Raw genomic sequence first — 23,275 nt, 5'->3', positions numbered from 1 at the left:
AATGGGGTCAGCGAAAACGAATTTCTACTGAGCTCAGCCGTGATTGCTATGTACATCTTCATACGAGTTCTACATCAAAACACGCTCACACTACAGTGGAAAAAAGGCAAATAATACTGTGATACACATGGTTTTCATACTGAAAGAAAACTGATATTGAGATAAAAAACTCTAATCTTTCTATCAAGGCCATTTTACTGGGCAGCATACCACGAATAAACATGAATTTAGGCCACAAATGCAGCCACTCTTGTCCACATTTTGGGAACCTGGTGTACCAGGTTCTGGTATATCAGTTGACGCCATGAGAACCTGGTATACCAGGTTCCAATAAGGAAGGAGTTAACATACTTGCTCTGATTCTGTGAAACATCTTCTTTACCTTCCTTCTCTCTCTGGAGACCTCGTAAGATGTCTTCTGTTACATCTAGCTTGGTTTCGTATGCCACTCTATTGGCAAGTTGCTGTCTCTTTATGTCGTCAACCTCAGATCGGCTGCGGTTCAAGTTCTCAGCAAGCCTGAGTCGCTTGTCGGCCTGTCTGCGGACTTCCTCTTGGAGCCAGTACAGTTTGCTCTAGAGAAGGGATGAGAAAGTTTGGTTTATTCCATTTTGAGACTGCTATTAAATAACACACTGTAGTGAAAACTGAAATTTGAATAATTTGAACTAAAGTCTCTTTTGAATCTGAAATCTTGAAGTATGAGTCCTTGTCCAGTAGTAAGCTTTGACAAGGCAATATATCCTCATTGTCTAGCATATCCAAGGAGAATTAAAGCTGTTGGTCATGTGTGAAGGAAAGTCAGACCCTATGGAAGCAAAAGAACCCACTTCACTTCTCTCATGGAAAAATCCCAATGTAGTGGTCAAACACACAACAAGGAAAAGTAGAAATTATGCGGTGCGTAATATATGTCCCCGCCGGAAGTAGCATTTTGTAGCAAAATGTGCAATATAGGTAAAAAATCAAGGTCAAAGGTCAAAGAAGTCAAAGGTCAAAATTCTGTGTAAAAGTTTTGAAGCCCTCACCTAGTGCCATCACATAAAGCAAACGGAATCGAAATCGGGTTAGAAATGGCGAAGGAGTAGCATTTTGTAGCAAAATGTAGAATATAGGTCAAAAATCAAGGTCAAAGGTCAAAGAAGGCAAAGGTCAAAATTCTGTGTAGAAGTTTTGAAGCCCTCACCTAGTGCCATCACATAAAGCAAACGGAATCGAAATCGGGTTAGAAATGGCGAAGGAGTAGCATTTTGTAGCAAAATGTACAATATAGGTCAAAAATCAAGGTCAAAGGTCAAAGAAGTCAAAGGTCAAAATTCTGGGTAGAAGTTTTGAAGCCCTCACCTAGTGCCATCATATAAAGCAAACGGAATCGAAATCGGGTTAGAAATGGCGAAGGAGTAGCATTTTGTAGCAAAATGTACAATATAGGTCAACGGTCAAGGTCAAAGGTCACGACTGAAATTCTGTGTAGAAGTTTCAAAGCTCCCATGTAGTGCTATCATATAAAGCAAACAGAATCAAAATTGGCTCATAAATGACAGAGAAGTAGCAAATTGAAGATTTTGATCACACACGGACGCACACACGGACACACGGACGGACACACGGACGGACGCACGGACGGACGGACACATGGACACACACACGTACGGAGCCCGTTTCATAGTCCCCTGCTCGAACTCGTTCGGCGGGGACAAAAACCAGATGATAAAGTAATGTGGTGAGGCCTGTGTGTCACAAGTCATTAAGCTGACATTTTTGCTGCCCTGGCAGACTAGGAGATTGCCAAAGAATTGATAATAACGATAATAAAAAGATGGGAGAGAGGGGACAGTACAGTCTCTGAGGTGACAAAAGAAAGAAAGAGAGAAGAGAATGCGTGCTCATTTCGCGTTAAGACTGTATGGACTGCCAGAGATCAGCAAAACAAACAGCTGTCTTTATAGATGACAAAACAATGAATTTGCTGCGCGCACCGTGTGACACTGAAGGGAAAGTGCGTTGCACTATGTACTATCAAGTGACCTAGTTCTTCTCAGGTGATGTGATGGGCAAAACTACGCTTTATCACGTGATCAGCTCTTGACCAATCCTATAGCAAGTTTCTTAGTATGTGGAATATAAAATCGTCTACACTACACACAATTCAGCAATTTCCATCATTTGCTTAGATTTGACCACAATATGAGTCACTTAGTAAAATTTACATTGAAGCAAATTATAAGCCACCAGGAGCAAGTTAACCCTAAACGGGTCGGGGTGGGGGTGGGGGGCGGAATCCACCCCCTCTCCGGTTTTAGCATAACCAAAATAGCCCGGCCTGATTAGGGTTAAGGAATAAGCATCAGTGAAAAGCAAGTTAAGACTAGTACAGGGGAAACTAGAAATATCGCTTAAGGTGATTAATACCCCCGCCCCGTGACGACAGTCTTACCCAAGGAATGATCTTTCCTTGATCTTCTGCCATTTAAATGCCGTTACCATGGCAACGCAGCTTCCGACACGTCCGAAAAATATGTCTTGCACATCTTCCCACCAAGACTATTGTGTGTGCCACATTTCATAAGCTTTTGTCAAAAACTGAGGAAGTAGTTCAATCCACAAGATCTTTCCTTGATCTTCCACCATTAATATGCTGTTACCATGGCAACGCAGCTTCCGACATGTCCAAAAAAATGTCTCGCACATCTTCCCACCAAGACCAATGTGTGTGCCACATTTCATGAGCTTCAGTCGAATACAGATGAAGTAGTTCAATCCGCAAGATCTTTCCTTGATCTTCTGCCATTTATATGCCGTTACCATGGCAACGCAGCTTCCGACACGTCCGAAAAATATGTCTTCCACATCTTCCCACCAAGATCAAGGTGTGTGCCACATTTCATAAGCTTTGGTCAAAAAACTGAGGAAGTAGTTAAATCCGCAAGATCTTTCCTTGATCTTCTGCCATTAATATGCCGTTACCATGGCAACGTACTTTCGGGTACTGTCAAAAAATGCGTCTTGCACATCTACAACCAAAGGCACACATCTGTACCAAGTTTCATGGAAATTGGGCAAAAACTGAGGAAGTAGTTTGCAACACAAAATTTTCCATCATTTTGGCTCATAATATGTGAGCTGTTACCATGGCAACATACTTTTTGTCACTGTCAAGAAATGTGTCATGCTGACCTATATCCTAAGACAAACATTCAATATGAATTCTATGAGAATTGGAAGAACACTGATGAAGCAGTTTTGCCATGAAGCATTTTGCCCTATATTTTACCAATAACATGCCGTTACCATGGCAACGCACTTTTTGCCACTGCGGAAATATGTGTCTTGCACATTAACATATTCAGATGAACATCTGTACCTAATTTCATAAAAATTGATCAAAAACTGTGGGAGGAGTTCGCGACGCAAGATTTGTACCCATTTTTGCCCATAATATGCCGTTACCATGGCAACGTACTTTTGGGTACTGTCAAAAAATACGTCTTGCACATCTACAACCCAAGGCACACATCTGTGCCAAGTTTTATGGGAATCGGTTGAAAACTGAGGAAGTAGTTCGCGACGCAAGATTTGCAACGGACCGACCGTCCGCTGATTCCTATATACCCCCTTCAAACTTCGTTTGGCGGGGGTATAAAAAGAAAACAGTAATGACTTCAGTTCTCTAACTCTCAATTGGTATTGCAATTTGGTAGACCCTAGAAAGGCCATTTGTGAGATGCAAAATCTGGTTTAAAAGCACAAACAAAAACGAGGCAACTGCCAAGCGATTCCTTGATCACATATCGCAATTTGCGATTATAGTGTTTTTCGATGTATGCTCATTAAATTTTATGACCTTATCCAACTAAACAAATATTCAAACTCAACCAGCATCTCTAGGTGATGTACCTGTGGTGTGAGTTTTGTGGACATAACACAAAGCTGTGGAAAGTTATTGAGAACACACTCTGTATGACACTTCTACCAGGGAAAGTTCATTGACATTTTGACCTTTGACCTTGTCAGGATTCACCAATATTCGAACTTGATCAGCATCTTTAGGTGATGTAAATGTGGTGTGAACTTGGTGGTCATAGCTCAAATCTGCAGAAAGTAATTGTGAGTACACCACAATACTATGTTTACAGTGCTTATCAGGTAAAATTCATTGGCCATATGACCTTTGAACTTGTCGGACTTCACCTACACTTTAACTTGATTGACATCTTTAGGTTATGTAATTGTGGTGTGAGTTTGGTGGTCATAGCTCAAAGCTGTGGAAAGTTATTGAGAGTATGCCACTATACTGTGTGTGTGTGTGTAGTGCTTATCGGGGAAAGTCTATTGACATTTTGACTTTTGAACTTGTGGGATGGACTTCACCCATCAAACGTGACCAGCATCTTTAGGTTATGTACCTGTGTTGTGAGTTTGTTGGTCATAGCTCAAATTTATGGAAAGTTAGAGAGAGCACACCAAATTGTTGATGATGCCGATGCTGACAACAGCAATGAAGGAAAAGCAAAGCCTATGTTTCGCTTCTGCTATGCAGGCGAACAAAAACAAAACAAAAACAAAAACAAAAACAAAAAACGGTATGCCATGGGAAAGGGCTCAACCTGACATCTATGCTATTCCAACAGCAGTCACCTCCTTATTGTATGCTCACCTTGAGATCAGGCAGCATTGTCTCATGGGATTCATGGGTGCGAGAGAATGGTTGCAGGGTCTCACTGTCCAGGCTACTTTCGCTGACCAAGCCAACCAGGATGTCCACCTCTCTGACCAGTGCTCTCAGGGCATCCTCATGGTCCAATCTCAGGTCTTGGATGGTTAGCTCTGCCCTCTGCAGGTGCTTTTCCATGGCTGAGGCTCTGGGGAAATGATTGAACAAGCAAAAGTCATTAAACACACTAGAAATGCACGGTTTCGTGGCTAAGAACCGCTGAACTCTTAATGAAGACTGGAATTACAGCTATGACATACATACAGAACATACACTTCTACAAGAATTTTTTTTCTCCACAATTACATATTTTGAGATAGTTGTAACTACTCTGAGAAGATTCATATCAAAACAATCATGATTCATTAAATATGACATGTACAGCACAAACATGATCAACAATTTTGATATATATATACAATTGTTTTGATTGTTGACATATAATTATTCCATAAATAAAGACTGAATTACACACACACAAAAAACCCCAAACAAACACATGATCGACAATTAGCTTAGAGCATATACACAGTCCAGGTACATACACATGGATTACATATAACCACTAACAGACAAATATTCACATTAAGACTATACTAGTACTTAAACCTTAAGACCATCTTGCACATTAAGACCATACATTGTACTAGTACTTATACCTGCAGACCATCTTGCACATTAAGACTATACATTGTACTAGTACTTAAATCTGAAGACCATCTTGCAATGTAAATTAAAGTCTAATGCATTACCATAGTATACTGTCATCTTCATACCTGGGTGAAACTATCCTAATGTTTCTTGTTGTCTTCCATCTGTGATGGCATTTAACACACCTGCTATACGATGTCCTAGAACTAAGTTCTGCAAAGAACATCATATGTCTGGAGAAACTAGATATTCAGAACTCACCTACCTGTTCAATGCTCTTAATTTCAAACCCTAAATATATTTAAAAAAAAAAAACGTTTTCAGTCGTAGTGAACCTGTTTTCTGCATGGAAGTGTCAGTGGCTGACCTGTTATCACCAACTTCCACAAGTTGTGTCTGCTCCTCAAACCCTGCCCGCATTCGGTCATAGTTCCTTTTTAGTTTGATGTTTTCGTCATCCAGGAAGCGAAGTTCCTCCCTCACTTTTTCTGCTTCACTTTTAGTTCGGTCTATTTGACGTCGCAAAGATTTTGCAGATGACCTGGACTCGGCTAACTCAATCTGATGGAATGAAATAAACATGCAGACAGTGGACAAAGGGAGCAATTAAAGTATATGTGTTAAGAAAGTCTGTATAGGTTATTTTACGCTCTTTCAGGGGGATGGTTATGGCTTTATGGATTGAAGCAAACAAAGACAGGTGGAAAAATGATGGTAATTCATAGCTTCTCATCTCAGCTTCTCAACTGAATCTCCAAACAATCAGAAAGAGAACTACTAACAAAAATCAATTCTAGTATCCTCTTCAATTTCATAAAAAGTGTACTTTTCAATTAATGTCTTAGATTGTTGATTAAGGGCAGGTCCAAGCTAGTGTCCCATCAAGGCACAAAAATTCATCATCAACTACTAATGGCAATATGTCTACCATTTTAAAGCCAAAACTCAAAACTTTAAGGTTCAAATGATTCTTTTTTAATCCTTTAATCTTTTTTATGATTTAATGAGGAAATAATTGATAGATTTGATATTATTGAAAGTTCTAAGCTAAGGTACAGTTGTACACAACCAGACAGAATTGAGGAATAAATCAAAAAGAGTGAAAGGAATGGACCTTTTAAGGAAATAAAACAAAGGCAAAAAGTTGGTACAGTAGTTAAATGTACAGGTCAACCTATGCTAAACAGAACTAGAAATGTCGCTATGGCGACTGGTATGCCTCCGCCATAATGCATGATTCTCCTAATAGGTCTAGATAGTACATGTGGACAATGTGTGATTACATTTTCACAAAACTGGCAAAATATTGAAATGACAAGTTTGTCACAAATGTGTTGAATGTTCACCTTCCTTGACCTTGGTTTAATTGGATGAATAGGAGAGCATGTATTTGGGGATTTAAGGACTTTAACTTGACTTTGACGCATTCATACATTTATGCATTGAGTAATTTTCATGGTACAGGTATGGAGAAAAAGTGCAATTTCTGTACTGCAAATCACTTTCAGGGAGAACATGCATAAATATGCAGTAAGTTTCACGATAAATTGAGCCACTTCCGAGATATGGAGGAAAAAGTTAGTTCAGCACTTTCACTTGATCTTTGACCTTTTGACCTTTGAGGCAAAAAAAGAAAAAGAAAAAAAAAAGAAAACTCTCCAGAGAATTTCTATTAGGTTACACATGCATACACCAAGTGTAAAAAAAAAAATAATCCTGCTGGCATTGCATGAACATGAGGGAAATAGTAAAATTTTGAAGTGTTGCACTTGACCTTTGACCCCTGACCTTTGACCCCATGAACCCTACATTCTCTAGATAATCACTGCCAGTCAGTACATGTATATACTATGTTCCATGAAGATACCTTGAACAATTTTCCAATTTACAGAGAGAAAAAAGACGTTTTAATACTTTTACTCGACCTTTTGACCTTTGACCTTTGACCTCATGACCCAAACTTTCACCAGAGAATCTAAATTGGGTAATACATGTATACACTAAGTTTCAAGAAAATATCTTCAGGCATTGCATAGATATGGTGGAAATAGTGAAATTTTATGTATTTGACCTTGACCTTTTGACCTTTGACCTTGAGCACGTGCACCCAAAAGTTGATAGGCACAACTTCACCCCCTAATACACATACATGCGAAGTTTCATTAGGATACCTCAACAGGTTTTGATAGTTACCTTGTCCACAAAATTCATTACGGACGGACGGAAAGACGGATGGACGGAAGGACGGACGGACGGACAACCCGAAAACATAATGCCTCCGGCACCACTTCGTGGCGGAGGCATAAAAATGAATAGGGAGGAATGACAAAGTGAATCCACACCTGAAAACATGTTTGTCATTTTGCCCCTGGCAAAGACTCTCTTAGGATTGAAAGCTTAGGCCCATTTGGACTCAAAATTTTTAAGTACCACAAGACCAACAAAATCAGGAGAAGACTAGAAATTATGGCGACTGGTATGCCTCCGCCATAATGCACAATTCTCCTAACAGGTCTATAGTACATGTGGACAATGTGTGATTACATTTTCACAAAATTGGCAAAATATTAAAATGACATGTTTGTCACAAATGTATCGAATGTTTACCTTCCTTGACCTATGTTTAATTGGATGAATAGGAGAGCATGTACTTTAACTTCGACTTTGACCCTTTCATAAGTTTACGCACTTGAGTAATTTTCAAGGTATGGAGAAAAAGTGCAATTTCTGTATTGAACAGTAAATTGTTATCATTTTCATCTGGCCTTTGATTCATAAGAGAATCACTGTCAGGCAGAACATACATAAATATGTACTAAGTTTAAAGATTACTTGAGCCGCTTCTGAGATATGGAGAAAGTAGTAAGTTCAGCACTTTCACTTGATCTTTGACCTTTTGACCTTTGACCTTCTTGGCAAAAAAAAAAAAATCCCAGAGAATCTCCAGTGGGTAATATACATGCATACATTAAGTTTAAAAAAAATAATCCTGCTGGCATTGCATAAATATAAGGAAAATACTAAAATTTCGAAGTATTGCCCTTGACCTTTGACCCCTGACCTTTGACCCCATGAACCCCAAATTCCCTAGCTGACTACTGCCAGTCAGTACATGCATGTATACTTTGTTCCATAAAGATACTTTGAACAATTTCCAAGATGCAGAGAAAAAAGTGAAATTTTAACATTTTACGCCAGTAAATAAGGAGAAACATCAGATGATCTTGGTATATGATGTTCAAGAGTTTATTGGCCGTGACCGAGTCAGCGGTACGGTACAGGTACACACGTCGGGTGTAACACGTTGCATGCACAACACGTGGAAAGCGATCACAGTATGGAATGCCACTTGATACAACCTAACTATAATTATAATCATAATGGCGTGATCCCTTTCTTCATTCCTCTTACTATTAAAATGATGGTACTACCCTATACATACAATCTACTCAAAACTACTTTTTCTGAAATAACCTTGATCAACAACACACTGTAGGCATCTACTCGAAACTGCTGTTTCTGAGATAACCTTGATCAACAACATGGTGTCAGGCTATATGCATGAGCAAAACGACAATCATACACACTATCCTTCACATCACATAGGGCCCAACTCTGAACAATGTAGCAATGTATAAACAAAACAACTACATAGTATTAACTTCCTTCTCGCTGAATAACCTAGGGCTGTTGCATGACTGTTATCTATAGCAGCCTACTCTTAAAATAAATGTTGATCACATACATGTATAAAACAAAAACAATCTCTAACATAACATTAGAACGATTTAGGTTGATTATGCAACTAGTACATAACTGCACTATCACAAACACATATAATCAGGCCTACCTTACTGACACAGTGAGTGAGCATAACATCACTCAAAACACAATTATCATACTGAAACTATTTTGATTAAAACACCTCCATTAATCAAAACACTCTTTACCACCATCAAACTGCTTAACACATCTATAATTGCTTGAGCACACACAGTAACTCATAATTAAGTTACACTAAACTCCAAACTTTGACAGAGTGAAATCAATCACAAAATGTTATGTACGGGACTGTACACAGCAAGCAATGAAAGTACATACAACTACAAACTGTACCTACATACATAGTTATAGTGTACCTCAATATGTACCCCTATCAAAAATACTCAAAAACACTTACGTCACACCTCACTTCCTCTTTACTCCTTACGCCAAACACATCCCATGAATCAGCCTTGCAATAAGAAGAATAATGTGTACATGTATTAATATAACAGCCAAAAATTGATAATATCATCTTAACAACGATTACTTACACAGGGTGTAAAATACTGAAAAAAAGGGCCATACATATATGCATGTATGTGTGTAGATGGGAGAAGTGTGAAAAAAAAAACAAACAAACACCTGCAGTAGCCCAAGACTACAATGAACAATAAATATAACCGTACATGTATTTAGTACAAATGCCCACAAAAAAGGGAAAACACTATCCAATATCTACCAATACTGGCTGTCAAGTGTGGAATACATGTATCTAAATATAAAAATTGTCCTGAAGTACGAATGTACAAGCAAACTGTTATGATATATACCAAAAATGACATGTACTGTATTCACATTCATGAAACAGTATGTTACAGATATCCGAATAGGATACTACAAAAGGTGGACAGCGGGTCAGGTCTAGAGAATGGGTACATGTACCTGCCCCACAGAAAATCTGTGTTCGTAAGTGAAATAAGAATACATGTATATCAAATATGTATATCATATTATGAAAATGAATGACTGGTATAAAAAGCAATGATCCGGCATGCAATATGGCAACAGTGCCTAGAAATGATACAACTCACAACTTACACTGTATATAAAAAATGTGGGAGATGTATGAAAATTCAATATGTACAGACGCCACCATAGGAGAAGCTGGTATACAACTTTTTAGGCATTTTACTCCAAAAATAAAGTAAAACCGACATCACAATGTGAATTAACCAGCAGTGAGTACCAATAGGTAACCTAGTACATATCAAATAACCAGCACATGAAGTACTTCATCACACAATACAAATAGGCGAATGTGCAGTCCCTTGTGGAAAACAAAAGACTATAACTGTCCGTCACATCTGAAGGACAAACACTCCCTGTGGACTTGACACTTAGGTAAGTATGAAAATACATATGGGAAGTATTGGACTCTTCAATATTAAACATGCGGACATTACATATGCTGCAAGGAGCTGACAAAAAAAATGTAACTTAACATATTCCCTTTATCTTTTAAAAAGAGAAAACTCGTAGATTTTAATTTTAAAAAAGGCACACTTGTGACAAAAATGAGCGCAACATAATTAACATAACTTTTGTGACAAACTTGGAGAAACAAAATATCCTGCAATGTAGAGGATATGAAGTAATAATCCACCATAGGGAATTATGTCTACTAATCATTGTGTAAGGGAAAAATCAAAAACAAAACTACTTACAGGGTAATACACTGCATAAAGCAGTAGAACATGACAAGGGGGTAAAATACCCACATTAAGTCCTTCAACCTGGAGTTACTGGGGACAAGGGAGGGTGGGACGGCACTGCGAGGCCAGTAAAGGCTGGGGGTACTGGGGGATGCGCGATCCAAGGCACAGGGGAGCAGTTGACATCCACGGTTAACCAGTCGGTGATGTCACTGGTAGGAGGTTGGTGAACAGAATGGCGCTTGGTGGTCATCATCCAGCTGGCAAGATGCAGAGCACAATCAAGGGGTGACGGGAAGGACCTCCTTCAACAGGGATTGAAGGCAGGCGGTGGCCAAAGGTCCAGGGGAATGAACTCCAGGTTGGGCTAGCGTCAAAGCAGGCAGGGTCAGCACTATCCAAGGACAGGTGGAGGCCCAGGGTGTCATCATCGGCATTGGGGGTTCGTGACTGGTCAGCAGCAAGGACAGAAACTGCAGTCTGACTGGTTGATGGACACACGTCTGGTGATGGAGTATGGCAATCCAGCTGATGGACAGGATCACGAGGCTCTCCAGCAGCAACCAGGGATGACAGCTGGTCACTCCGGTCAAGGGCAGACCGACACTGGTAGCTAAATGCTGCCATGTCACAATTGGTGTTGTGATGTAGCGGAGGCGAGACAGCCACACCATCACTGTCGTGGGGGACACCTGGCGTCTCTCCATCAGAGCTGATCATGGGCCACTTCTGATGATCATCAGGTGGGGTGGTGTACTCGGGATACAAGGAGGGAAATGTCTCACCAGCAATGAGAAGACCAACACTCTCAGGATGTGGGTGGGGTCCCATCAGTGCATGACCTATGGGATTTCCAAAGCGAGGCTCAGTGATGAACACAAGCGTATCAGAACTATTCTCAGAAGTACACGCAGGGGAATCAGAGCTAGGCTCAGTGATAGAAGTATCACAAGTGAGATCAACGACTGGGGATTTACACGTAGTGTGTGGACACTCATCTAAAGAGGACCCAGAGCTATCCATGGAGACTAGGGAGCACATGCTAAGTTCACTAGAAGGGGGAGCAGCACCACTTCCGCAGGAGTCACACTCAGAGCTATGCTCAGTAACCATGGCAACACTACTGACCTCTGTACAGGCAAAAGCAGAGCTGGGCTCGGTGACAGTAGTAGCAGTGGGACAGTCAACCTCAGATCCATTACATGAAGTGGTCAAAATACTAGAGGATTTACTCATATGTGTAATGGGGAAATCACCGAACCAATCATCCTTATCAGCATGGTCAAAGCTAAGATTGTCACCTAGATACTCTTTAGTCTGGGTACTAATGCCACATTCACCTTCCCTCTCATTCTCAGGAAAGCATTCACATTTAGCAGACTGACATACGTCCGACTGACCACCCGTGTCACTTTCTTCCTCCCTCTCATTCTCCAGAAGCCACTTACAATCATCATCGAGCTGATCCCCAACACATTCATCATGTTGTGTCTCATACTCTTTGCACTTCTGTGCAGACACTGTAGGCTTACTGATCTGATTGCTGTTACGGTCAGACTCCATCGACTCAGGCTCATGTGTATGCTTACATTCACATGCACTAGCGATGCTAGTTGGAGTCTCATTCATCTGCACAGGGATATCACACTGCCCATAAACTGTATGTCCAAATGTAGGCTCACACACACACTTTGTCTCCATCTTCACTACATGGACATCATCACTCATCACTGTGTGCACAGGCGGATCAACACAACCTACGTCTAATGTCAAATCAGTGTATGTGAACACGAGCTCGTCACCAAACATGATCTTATGTTTTGAGGGTCTAATGGACAAATCGTTGTGTTCCATGAATGGCGCACCTGCTGCGACTGCAGCATTCATATACCCATTCTCAACCACAAAGCCGTCAAACCACATCTCATAACCACTAGCACTGTGGACCAGTCGGAAAGAAGCGAGACCTACAATGCATGATGGGAGGGTAAACGATTCATCACAATCAATGTAGTCGTCATAGCCAAAATCGTCAACGACGATATCCAAACCACACGCTTCAGCAGTCGATTCACTCACCAAATTAAAGGGAGAACCAGAATGCAATTCAACCTGTAAAATCTCTTCATAACCTCCCCGAAGGGTAGCAGGGAAATGAGGGACCTAATCGTCAGGCTTGCGTGTCGCTTCGAAGTCCGAAGCGGCATTGCCAACCGGGCGCCAGGGATGGGCTTTCTCCACCTCCGGCTTTGCGGAGGCAGCAGCGCAACGCCGCTCGCGCTCGGATGCCGTGCCGCTACGAGTGGGCTCGGCCACAGCCGCGCATCGCTGCGTCGACGATGCTGCGGGCATTGCAGTGTGTAAAGCTGCGGCAACTCAATAAACTCGAACTCTAGTGTCTTTAACCTCAATTGTCACACCAAATCATTTGGTGAGCGTCCTGACCCCTATTGATTGGGCTGGATTCACCTTAATCTAGGATCCTGGTAGCGTCTATTGATGATTCATGGATTCGAATCAGCGCTGTCACCACGCCAGTAAATAAGGAGAAACATCAGACGATCTTGGTATATGATGTTCAAGAGTTTATTGGCCGTGACCGAGTCAGCGGTACGGTACAGGTACACACGTCGGGTGTAACACGTTGCATGCACAACACGTGGAAACCGATCACAGTATGGAACGCCACTTGATACAACCTAACTATAATTATAATCATAATGGCGTTACTTGACCTTTTGACCTTTGATCTTTTGACCTCATGACCCCAAACTTTCTCCAAAGAATCTTAATTGGGTAATACATGTATACACTAAGTTTCAAGAAAATATCTTCAGGCATTGCATAGATATGGGGGAAATAGTGCAATTTAAACATTTGACCTTGACCTTTTGACCTTTGACCTTGAGCATGTGCACTCAAAAGTTGATAGGCACAACTTCACCCCCTAATACACATACATGCCAAGTTTCATTAGGATACCTCAAAAGGTTTTGATAGTTACCCTGTCCACAAAATTCATTACGGACGGACGGAAGGACGGACGGACGGACGGACGGACGGATGGACGCTACGACGGACGGACGGACAACCCGAAAACATAATGCCTCCGGCACCACTTCGTGGCGGAGGCATAAAAAATGGCCATTATTACATAGTTCAAAGTTGTTTCTATAGTGAATCAAAGTATAGGTACTAATACTCTCACATCCTTTCAAATTCAGAGAGTTTTGAGGACGAACTTAGTTTTTTTAAAATGTGGTATTTTCTGGTCTCATACATCACAGAGTACATAACTGCAATATTTCCTAATCAAAGCAGTGTTCATAATTGATAACATCTCTACATGGGCTGGCCCCAACTAGCTACTAACTATCAAAACAAACCCCCATAAACATTTATATGTCTAGAGGTCAATAGCACAATCAGGGTATGCAATTGTGTAACAGGGGAAAAATGAAAAAACTTGGTGAAAATGCTTTTTTTGCTGTTTGTTGTACCTGAGTATTCAAATTTTCATTTCATGTAAAGAAAGAGTCAAAATTTTGCATTAAACTGCGTATAAATTAGCATTTTAATTAGGGGTGTGGAATTACATTGAAATGACTAATATATTGGAAAAATACATTTAAAAAAAAGAGAATGTTTTTTTCATCTGATATTGCTGTTAGACATTCCTGATAAATATCCCTTTCATTCACCACCAGCACATAGCCATGACATCACAAAATATGAATAAATGTCATATTTTCACTTCTTGAAATGGATGATCAATTTTGTAGGCATTATTTTGAATTCAAATAAAACCACTTTTACATATTTTATCATATTTCACTTTTGCCAAAGAGTGAAGAGGTGAAACTTTCAGGAATAGGTAACAGACATATAGTGGCCATAATTACAAAGTTTTATGAAATTGGGGCTGGTACTTTGGAAGATATGATATTTTTCATCAAAAAAATATCTGTACAGTTTGACCTTGAATGTGCGCACAGTGTTTGGATCCATTCTCATATTTGTAAACACAGATAGAAGAATGAATGTGAGATTTATGATGACTTGAGTTGATATCCCAGCTGTGACACTCAAACAATGACATATTAAGCCAAAATACTATGTTTTTGCTTATGATATCTTTAGAAATTGAACAAGCATTGAAATATGAACACTGAACACTTATCATGACCTTCATGCAGTATAACATGGGCGTGGATCGGTCTTTTTTTTCCTCAGCAATTTGTTAAAATATAAAAAAATAAGTTCTCATTGCTCAAATTTGCTAAAATTTTCACACAATAGATTTCTATATATGTACAATTCATGGCTAAAAAAACAGGGATATTCAATAAAGGGAAAAGATTCTTTTTAGTAGTCAAATTAGGATATACCTCACTGAAAATACTGAAAAACGGCTGCACTTATTTTCCTCAGCATTTGAAAATGGCTCAAAACTCAAAACTGGCTGAACATTTATTGGTAAACAGCACACCATATTGTAGTGTGTCTTCAGTACTTTAAGGAAAAGCAGAAAAATAAGCTGTTTCTCCATGTATAGATGTACAGCATGGGTTAAAAGGTCACAATGTCACAAAAATAAGCCAGCATTACACTCCTACCAGGATGGGACTTCAGACCTCATAACTTTCTCCAGCTGAAAGAACCACTGTTTTTATTGCAGGCAAGCAATGCCAGGAAAAAATCCATTAATTTGATACCAAACACATAGATGTAGACTTAAAATATGGACCTCAAATCTTGATTTTACGTAAGTTGTAAAACGCTTTTTTTGACGCATTACATGGGTTTTTGGGGACTTTTTGGTAATCAATCTTTAATAATTAACAGTAAATGAGAAGAAATTAGCTATTGTCTTACCACATGTGATTACTGATGTCTTAGCATGCTGCATGTGAATTTTTAAGTCAGTTGGAGCATTCTTTTAGAAGTTACAATTTTTTAAAGTGAGAAAGTCATGATTGCATACCCTGATTGTGCTTATCACCTACATGGAATGCTTGTGTAAAGTCTCGGAATATTCCATATCTCACATTTCAAATACCTTGGACCTGCCCTAAAATGTTCAGACCATTACTGTGTAATTGCTGCTGTATTTCCATATTCTTTGTTTTCATGCAGAATAGCCTCACCTTTTAAGAGTGCAAAATGCAGTAAACCTTTAAATCTAAAGTTATTCCAACTTCTGGTAAGGCTGCCACAATGCCCTTGTAATGCTATGATGGTGCCATAGTCAAAGGGGCAAACTTTGAATCAGCAACTGGAAATGACACAATCCTTATCATTGCCCTCTATCACACATAAAAGTGATAGGCTGGTGGATCAATGTCGACAAGAATATAATGGAAACAAACAAGACACTAAATAAAGAATACAGATGTTTTCACAGGGAATTTTTTCTTTGTAAGCATGAAGCTTTCACAGTCTACCTTCAGTGCTTGAATCTCTGCCTCTAATTCAGCTCTCTCACGTTTCTGCTTCAGCACTACGTCCTGAATTGTTTTCTTCTCGTTGGCCTGTGCAAGTACAATTCAAACATAGACTTTGTTTGTAATGCCCACATTCACAATGCCTATACTTGTAATTCTGCATGTGTTGGCAAAGTTGCAGATACAATAATGAAAATGGCGTGCGGCAAAACCTGGCTACCTATCAGGGCAAATATTGTTTTGTTCTTATTTGATGTCTGCAAGCATATCTGAAAAATAATGTTACTGTTATTTGGGCGTAGATATTGCATTGCCTTTGCCATCTGCACCTCCAACTTAGTTCATAGTTTTTAGGCTTTCTGCTTTCTGAATTCTGCACTAGTTTACTCCTGTTACAGTCACAGAGAAACTACAAACACAGTGAAAGAATCACAAGCTGATCGAGGAATAGATAATTTCATGACATCAGCAACCATGGTGAACATTGTAACCCACACAAAAATTACAATCAGCAAAGGTTTATAGTTATTGTGTGAAATGTGAGCATACTTGTTGTGCCTCTTACATAAAATGCATCTTCAGGAGATTTGACTATTTCTTTTATTTATCATTTACTATTTCTGGAGTGCCGAGTAGAATATCTTATTTCCAGTGACATGATAAAGTACATATTACTGAAGTAGATTTACAACAAATCAAGGTCAATACTTCTTGTTATCTAAGGTATCATACCTTGGCATTCTCTATCTCAGTGTGAAGTTTTTCTGTCAGCGCAGCATTGAAATCTTGGACCTACATGTATAGGAGAAGAGGCAAAGTTCTCACGACACTGATGAAACAGTACAAGATTACTTTCAGAGCAACAGACTATTTAAAAGCATACTCACCCTAGATATCAGCTGCTTAATTGTACTTTGCATGAATGTTAAGATATGTTTCAAAATGCATCGGTATACTGTGAACCTTTCTTTTCTGTGTTATACTTTTGATGCTATGTGTGTGAATATTGAATTTGTTTCCAGGATATCTTCTAAAACAATTAAACAGATAGGTGTTACTCTCTGTTCAAAATATTTACCAGTAATCTTCTCTTTATGCATAATCCTATTCCTGATCATATAATTATTATCACTGTTACCAGCAATATCATTATCATCTCTACTACAGTGATTATGACAATAAAGATGATGATTGCTATAGTCACTGTTGGAACTTATTATCATTGTCATTCGTTAAAAAAAAAAAAAATAGTTGTTATTTCATCACAGTCATTAATACAATCCTCATTACATGGGAAGGAATATCATATCCTCATTTCTGAAAAAAAAAAGGAAGTTTCCATTCTTCACTGGCACATTACTGCTGACATTTTAGAGACCTACAGATGACTTCCACAACCTCGGAGTAGATCAGCCCCATGTCAAATAAAGCTGGATAAACAAAAGAAAGACATTGATTCTGACGAGGGAAGGCAAATTTCTGCTCGCTGCTGCATGTTGCAATGAGTACATCATTGGTCAAACAGATCGGGTAGCCCAAATCCACAACTTGCCAGTACCTCTTTGAACTTTGCATCCAGTCTGGCTAGGTCCTGCTTCACGTTCTGTTTCTCCTCCTCAGCAACTGCTAACTGCCTGCTTGCCTCCTTCCTCTCCATGGCTAACTCTGATAACCGAGCCGACAGGTCAGCATTCTGCTTTGATGTATCACGTAGCTCCCTCTGGCAGGTGGATGAAAGATTAGGACATGAAGCATCAATCAGCAACCTCCTCATTATGCCAAAGGTCATGTGTGCATCAGATTAGGCTATTCATTGCATAATGCTCGTGATTATGATAGTGCAGTTGGCAATGGATTACAGACCTCTCAAAGAAATGAGTGGCTACATACTACAAGAAATTACATCATTCTCTTCAAATCATTCTAGAGTTTATAAGTTAGTAGTGATGGCTTGAGCTACATTGCAAAATTATTGACACGGTGTTCTTGTTTTGTTAAGTGCACTCTTGAGATTTCACCACTGTAGCTAATTTGTGTATGTGATTGTGACAGCTATTACTGCTTAATGGAATGTGTTTTCTCTCTTAATGGATGTAATTTTGTAATGTGGCTCAACCTCTCATAATGAATGTTATTACCACATTTCCAACATCAAATTTCAACAACTGTGAACAAAAGTTGAAGCTGCATAAAATTATGTAATGAATATTTCCAAATATTTCATACAAGCTTTCATACAATTGATACAAGGCATTTTCACAAGGTCTCCTCATGTACACTCACTTCATAAAAGGCTGCATTTGCTTTTCAAATAGCATTTGTCACTTTTCATACTCAATAGCTGCAATATCATATTTCTAGGATCATGAGAGCACCTGACCTATTTCTAGTGGAAGGTATCAAAATCAATGTTTGCCTTCATCATTTCAATAGCTGGTCACTTATAAATATTGCTGTAATAGTCCAACATCACAACTGTTGCAGATTTCACATCTGAAGAGGACAACACACACCAACATCTTAAAAATTCATAACTTTTTGAACAGCTGGTCCGAGTTTACTCATACTTTTAAAGTTTCCACTTTTGTTTTTCTTGCATTCACTGACTCTACATGTTTGGTAAAACTTCCCCTTCAAGCTCAACTAGCACATAACTCCCTCAAAAGTGGTGATGTTGTTGTGCCAATACAAGATTCTACCTTTGAGAAGAGAGGCAAGGTTACAGGTCATTCATCCTTTATCATATTGAATATCTACCACTATGCAGGTTCTGTGAATTGAAGAGATAGCTGAATGCTGCACAGGAGGAGGGACACGGCAGCTCTGATATGGTTTAAAGAAATGCCGGTGTTCGTTTCCTGATAGCTTCGCTCGATCGTCTCTTGTGATATATACAAAGAGAGCTATGCCTGCCAAAATATCCTCAAGTCATGACTCAAGTGTTATGTTTGTGGGAATGCAAATAAGTGAGTTCTACTTGAGCATCTTGTCCTCAAATGCTTATTTCCTTGTCCTGCCCTGCCCCGCCCCTCCCCCGCAAAAAAAAAATAATGAATTAGAAATAACATATCAAAGAATAAATTTCAGAAAACTTTCAACCTCATTTTCGTCTGCAGTTTCTGCACACCATGCTATCCTGCTAACTGATTTATGGTTGGAGATATCCATTTCTATACTACTATAAAACAATTGTACCATAAATAAATGCACCAAAGAAGACCGCAAATACAGAATCTACCACATGAAGCATAATTTTCTCTTTCTTAGTGTTTTTTTAACATTCTCTTCTTCTTCTTCTGTATGGCACAATGTGCCTGGTTGATACCATTTGCTGACTATTGCTAGTCACCTGAGATGAACCACAATGGGTCGGCATCATTCGCCTGTTTTCTTGTGTGGGTGGATAGGGGGTCCACTTCATCGGATTGCCACCCTGCTCTTTGCGCTGAATGAATGAAGTGGAATCTTTTACATGCGTGAGTCGTGGGTAACACACACACAGGACCTCCACTTAATGTCCTATCCGAGGGACAGAGTGTTTTGCCTCTTACTAGAGGGGACAGTAAACGGTATGCTTACACAAAACATTGCTCAGTAGGATTTCGGATCCTTAGATATGAGGGCAGACACACTACTGACTGAGCCATATCACCGCCCCTGCCTCTAATGTAGCTGGATTACAGGTGCACACCACAACCCCCGGCAAAATTCTCTTGAAATCTGAAGATGGCATGACAATGGTTTGCAGCAACTGTAGAAAATGATTAACAGGTCTTATGTGCTGCCAAAACTGTGTCAAGGCAGCTTCATGGTGTATATGGAGACAGGAATGATTTACTACAAAGTCTGGGGAAGTGCAGTGAGTGGGGTATTGGACAGGGTACCATCACAAATGACAGGATGAGTAGGGGTTCATGAGTAAAGCGTGAATGTGGGTGGGACTCACCTGGGCTCTCTGGCTGCACTCCTCAGCCTGCTGGAGTGATCTCCGGCACGAGTCCAGCTCCTGCTCCAGTTTGATCTTGTCTTCACACATCACCCGATGCCGTGCTTGTTCATTAGCCATGTCTCCATTCAGCTGCACACATACAAATGAAGAATGCTGGTCATCAAGTGTATCTTTATGTGATCCTTAAAAGACAAAACTCATGCACTATGTTACCTAGCATTACAAGGAAAAATCAGCTGGCTTTCTGATTATTGCACCTGTTTAATATTTGGTGTCAAGTGTTTAATAGACGAATGACTCTTGTCAGTCAAACTGAATTTGTTGATGCAAATATTTTAGTTGTTTAATACTTTAAATACACATATTTGTATTTTTCTTTTCCTTTTCCATTTAAAATCTCCACAGGAAAGTTATGTCAGAAACAATCAAAGATATTATCTCAGACTTGCAATGACTTAGTAGGCAGCTCTTACTACGAGAAGTGCAAATTTTTTTTTTCTAGCACTAAAAGACATTTCATGTGATAATGCACTATATAAATAATGTTAATTACCTCCGCTAAGGGAGGAGGTTATGTTTTCATTACCGTTGGTTTGTTAATTTGTTTGTCTGTGTGCAAAATAACTCAAAAAGTAGATAACGGATTTGGATAAAACTTACAGGGAAGGTTAAGAATGACACAAGTAACAGATGATTAAATTTTGGTAGTGATTCGAGACTTTTTTGGGAATTTATGAAGGAGTTTTGATATTTTGGCAGGTAGGGTCAATGAACTTGGGAGTTCATGCTGCGCATTATTGAGGTAAACATACGCGCACTTTGTTTGGTGTTAATCTTAATAATGCGTGCTCCACTTTCTGCTAGGGCGAGGTGTTCCGTGCAGCTGATGGTTTATGACGTAACAAAGGCTTCTATATTGGGAAATCGGGTGATTTTTCAGCATGTATACCTATGGGTGGAAATCGATCCCTATGGAAGAGCCCAAAGAGCTTTTCCCTAGTGGTGGAGAGGAGAAAAATCTCTTTGAGAAGAGCAAGATCATCGGTGGAAAGTAGCTACTTGGCGGAGGTCTGCGCTCTCAGAGTGCTTTTCTAGTTATCATTATTATTAAGATTAACACCAAACAGAAATTGTGAAAGCATTGATTATTGATCTATGTACAGTATGTTAGCCTCATGGCATAACCTATTTTTGTGGAATAGGAGATAGCTATCACACAGATATCTGTGAATTTTCTGTACAACACAGAGCCCTCATACCCTGTCTGTGAGATTCCTGGTATCTTTTAGCTCCTGCTCCAGCCTCAAACATGTTGATTTCAGCTCATTGACCTCAATATCTCTCAGTCGCAGCTGCTCATCTTGTTGAGCAAAGCGCTCCTGATGGGTAAAAGGAAATGAAATAGATTGATGATCAAATGTAGTTACCAATACACTAACAGATCAGATCTGTCGTCTTGCATTTATAGAATTCTTTTCGACAGGTTACATCACACTGCCTCTGACTACAAGAAATTTAATGAATTCATCAAACTTTGTCTGATTTTCTTTGCACCCCAGCAGGTGGGCTGATAGTGTTGACTTTTCACCTGAATGTTGCACAGAAGCCTTAGTGAAATTGTGCGATGAAATCCTCGTAAGACTCTATTCTGATGTAATCGGCAAAATATCTTTTTAGAAGTGGATGCAGATGTCACTTTCTCAGTGTTGTCTTATGTTGATTTAGAAATTGACCAAGAGTGAAATTTGGTGCTTTCTTTGTCAGATTTTTCATACCTGTGCAGTGAACATACAGTATACTGCATGTGGAATTTCTTTAATTTGTATATGTTCCATTTGTCAAGAAAATAAAATATTTGATCACATAGTAAATTCATAATATATTTGCCTGACAATTGCCTGGCATAACAAGGACTCACAATTATTAGCACATCCAAATCTATAACACTTGATTTTTTACTGATCTTAGGTAAGGGAAGTATTCTGAAAGATAATCTACTAAGCATAGAGTGCATGGGTAACTAAAGGTGTGAATTTCAAACTAATGAAGAATGACACTGTTGCAAAGACTGTATTGTCTCTGAACATTCAAGAACTGCAAATCAACAAATATGAATATACCTCGAAGCTCTTGACCAGGATGCCACGCGACGCGAAGGCGTCAGAATCACAGTCGGAATATACCACGAAGCTTAGCTTAAATTGAATCTAATCACTCATACATACATGTGCATGGTGGTCCACAAGGGGTTTCAGCATGTCGCTGCAACATGCTCAAATTCTTATGCAACATCCTCAAAAGCTAGCAACATGTTGTGCAACATCCTCAAGAATTTGCAACAAGCTCTAAGTAAAATGTACTGAATTATGTGAAAAACCTGTGCAAAATATAAGACACATCAAACTACCTGGTACTTTAAGATATTTGTGTGCAAAACATGAGAGAGAACATTGAATGTAAGCAGTACAAAGAGAGATAAGCTGGGAAATATTGTGTACTAAACATGTACGGGCACGTGACGCACATACAATTTTTGCAATATTGTCAGATTCTGAGCTTGCAACATGCTCAAATTTCAAGTTGTGGACCACCCTGCATGTGCTAAGTTTCATTTGGATACCCTCAATGGTTTTTAAGTTGCACTGTCCACAAAATTGATTACAGATGGATGGACGGAAGGATGGATGGGCAACCTGAAAACAAAATGCCTCCTGCGACAGTTCGTGGCGGAGGCATAAAAAATATGATACTAAAATATGGTGTTAACACATCACAGGGCCCCTAAAATCAACATCTCAAAAGAAGGATGAACTACACTTGTAGTTGTAAGAATGCCTACCAGGATATCAGACAATTCCCGCTGGAGAGTGTCCATCTTGTAAGCAGTGTTGGTCTTCTGTGAGTGAAGTGCCTCATTCTCCCTCAGGAGCTCCTCTATCCTGTTCCCTTGCTGAGAAGAAGCCTGCCTGCTGGCCTCCAGATCTTGCTCCAGACTCTTGCATTTTGTCTTTAACCTAAAGAAAATAAAAAATCAATAGAT

General features: G+C 39.5%; 1 protein-coding gene across 1 annotated transcript in view; it reads right to left on the bottom strand.

Moving 5' to 3' along the window:
* Positions 1 to 23,275, bottom strand: part of LOC139733133 (uncharacterized) — a 64,857-nt gene that overhangs the window by 4,527 nt on the left and 37,055 nt on the right. The window contains exons 11-19 of the mRNA XM_071643974.1: positions 23,075 to 23,249; positions 21,495 to 21,614; positions 20,233 to 20,364; positions 17,845 to 18,006; positions 17,019 to 17,078; positions 16,287 to 16,373; positions 5,733 to 5,926; positions 4,658 to 4,862; positions 383 to 575 (exon numbers count right to left, since the gene is read on the bottom strand). Of these exons, the coding sequence (XP_071500075.1) occupies positions 383 to 575; positions 4,658 to 4,862; positions 5,733 to 5,926; positions 16,287 to 16,373; positions 17,019 to 17,078; positions 17,845 to 18,006; positions 20,233 to 20,364; positions 21,495 to 21,614; positions 23,075 to 23,249 (1,328 nt within the window). The remainder of the gene's footprint in view (positions 1 to 382; positions 576 to 4,657; positions 4,863 to 5,732; positions 5,927 to 16,286; positions 16,374 to 17,018; positions 17,079 to 17,844; positions 18,007 to 20,232; positions 20,365 to 21,494; positions 21,615 to 23,074; positions 23,250 to 23,275) is intronic.

This window comes from Diadema antillarum, unplaced genomic scaffold (assembly GCF_040938485.1).
Source record: "Diadema antillarum isolate AM-2024a unplaced genomic scaffold, OU_Dant_1.0 seq00000461_RagTag, whole genome shotgun sequence".
Lineage (NCBI taxonomy): Eukaryota > Metazoa > Echinodermata > Echinoidea > Diadematoida > Diadematidae > Diadema > Diadema antillarum.
Note: the sequence above shows the minus strand (reverse complement) of the source record. Positions and strands in the feature narration are given on the sequence as shown.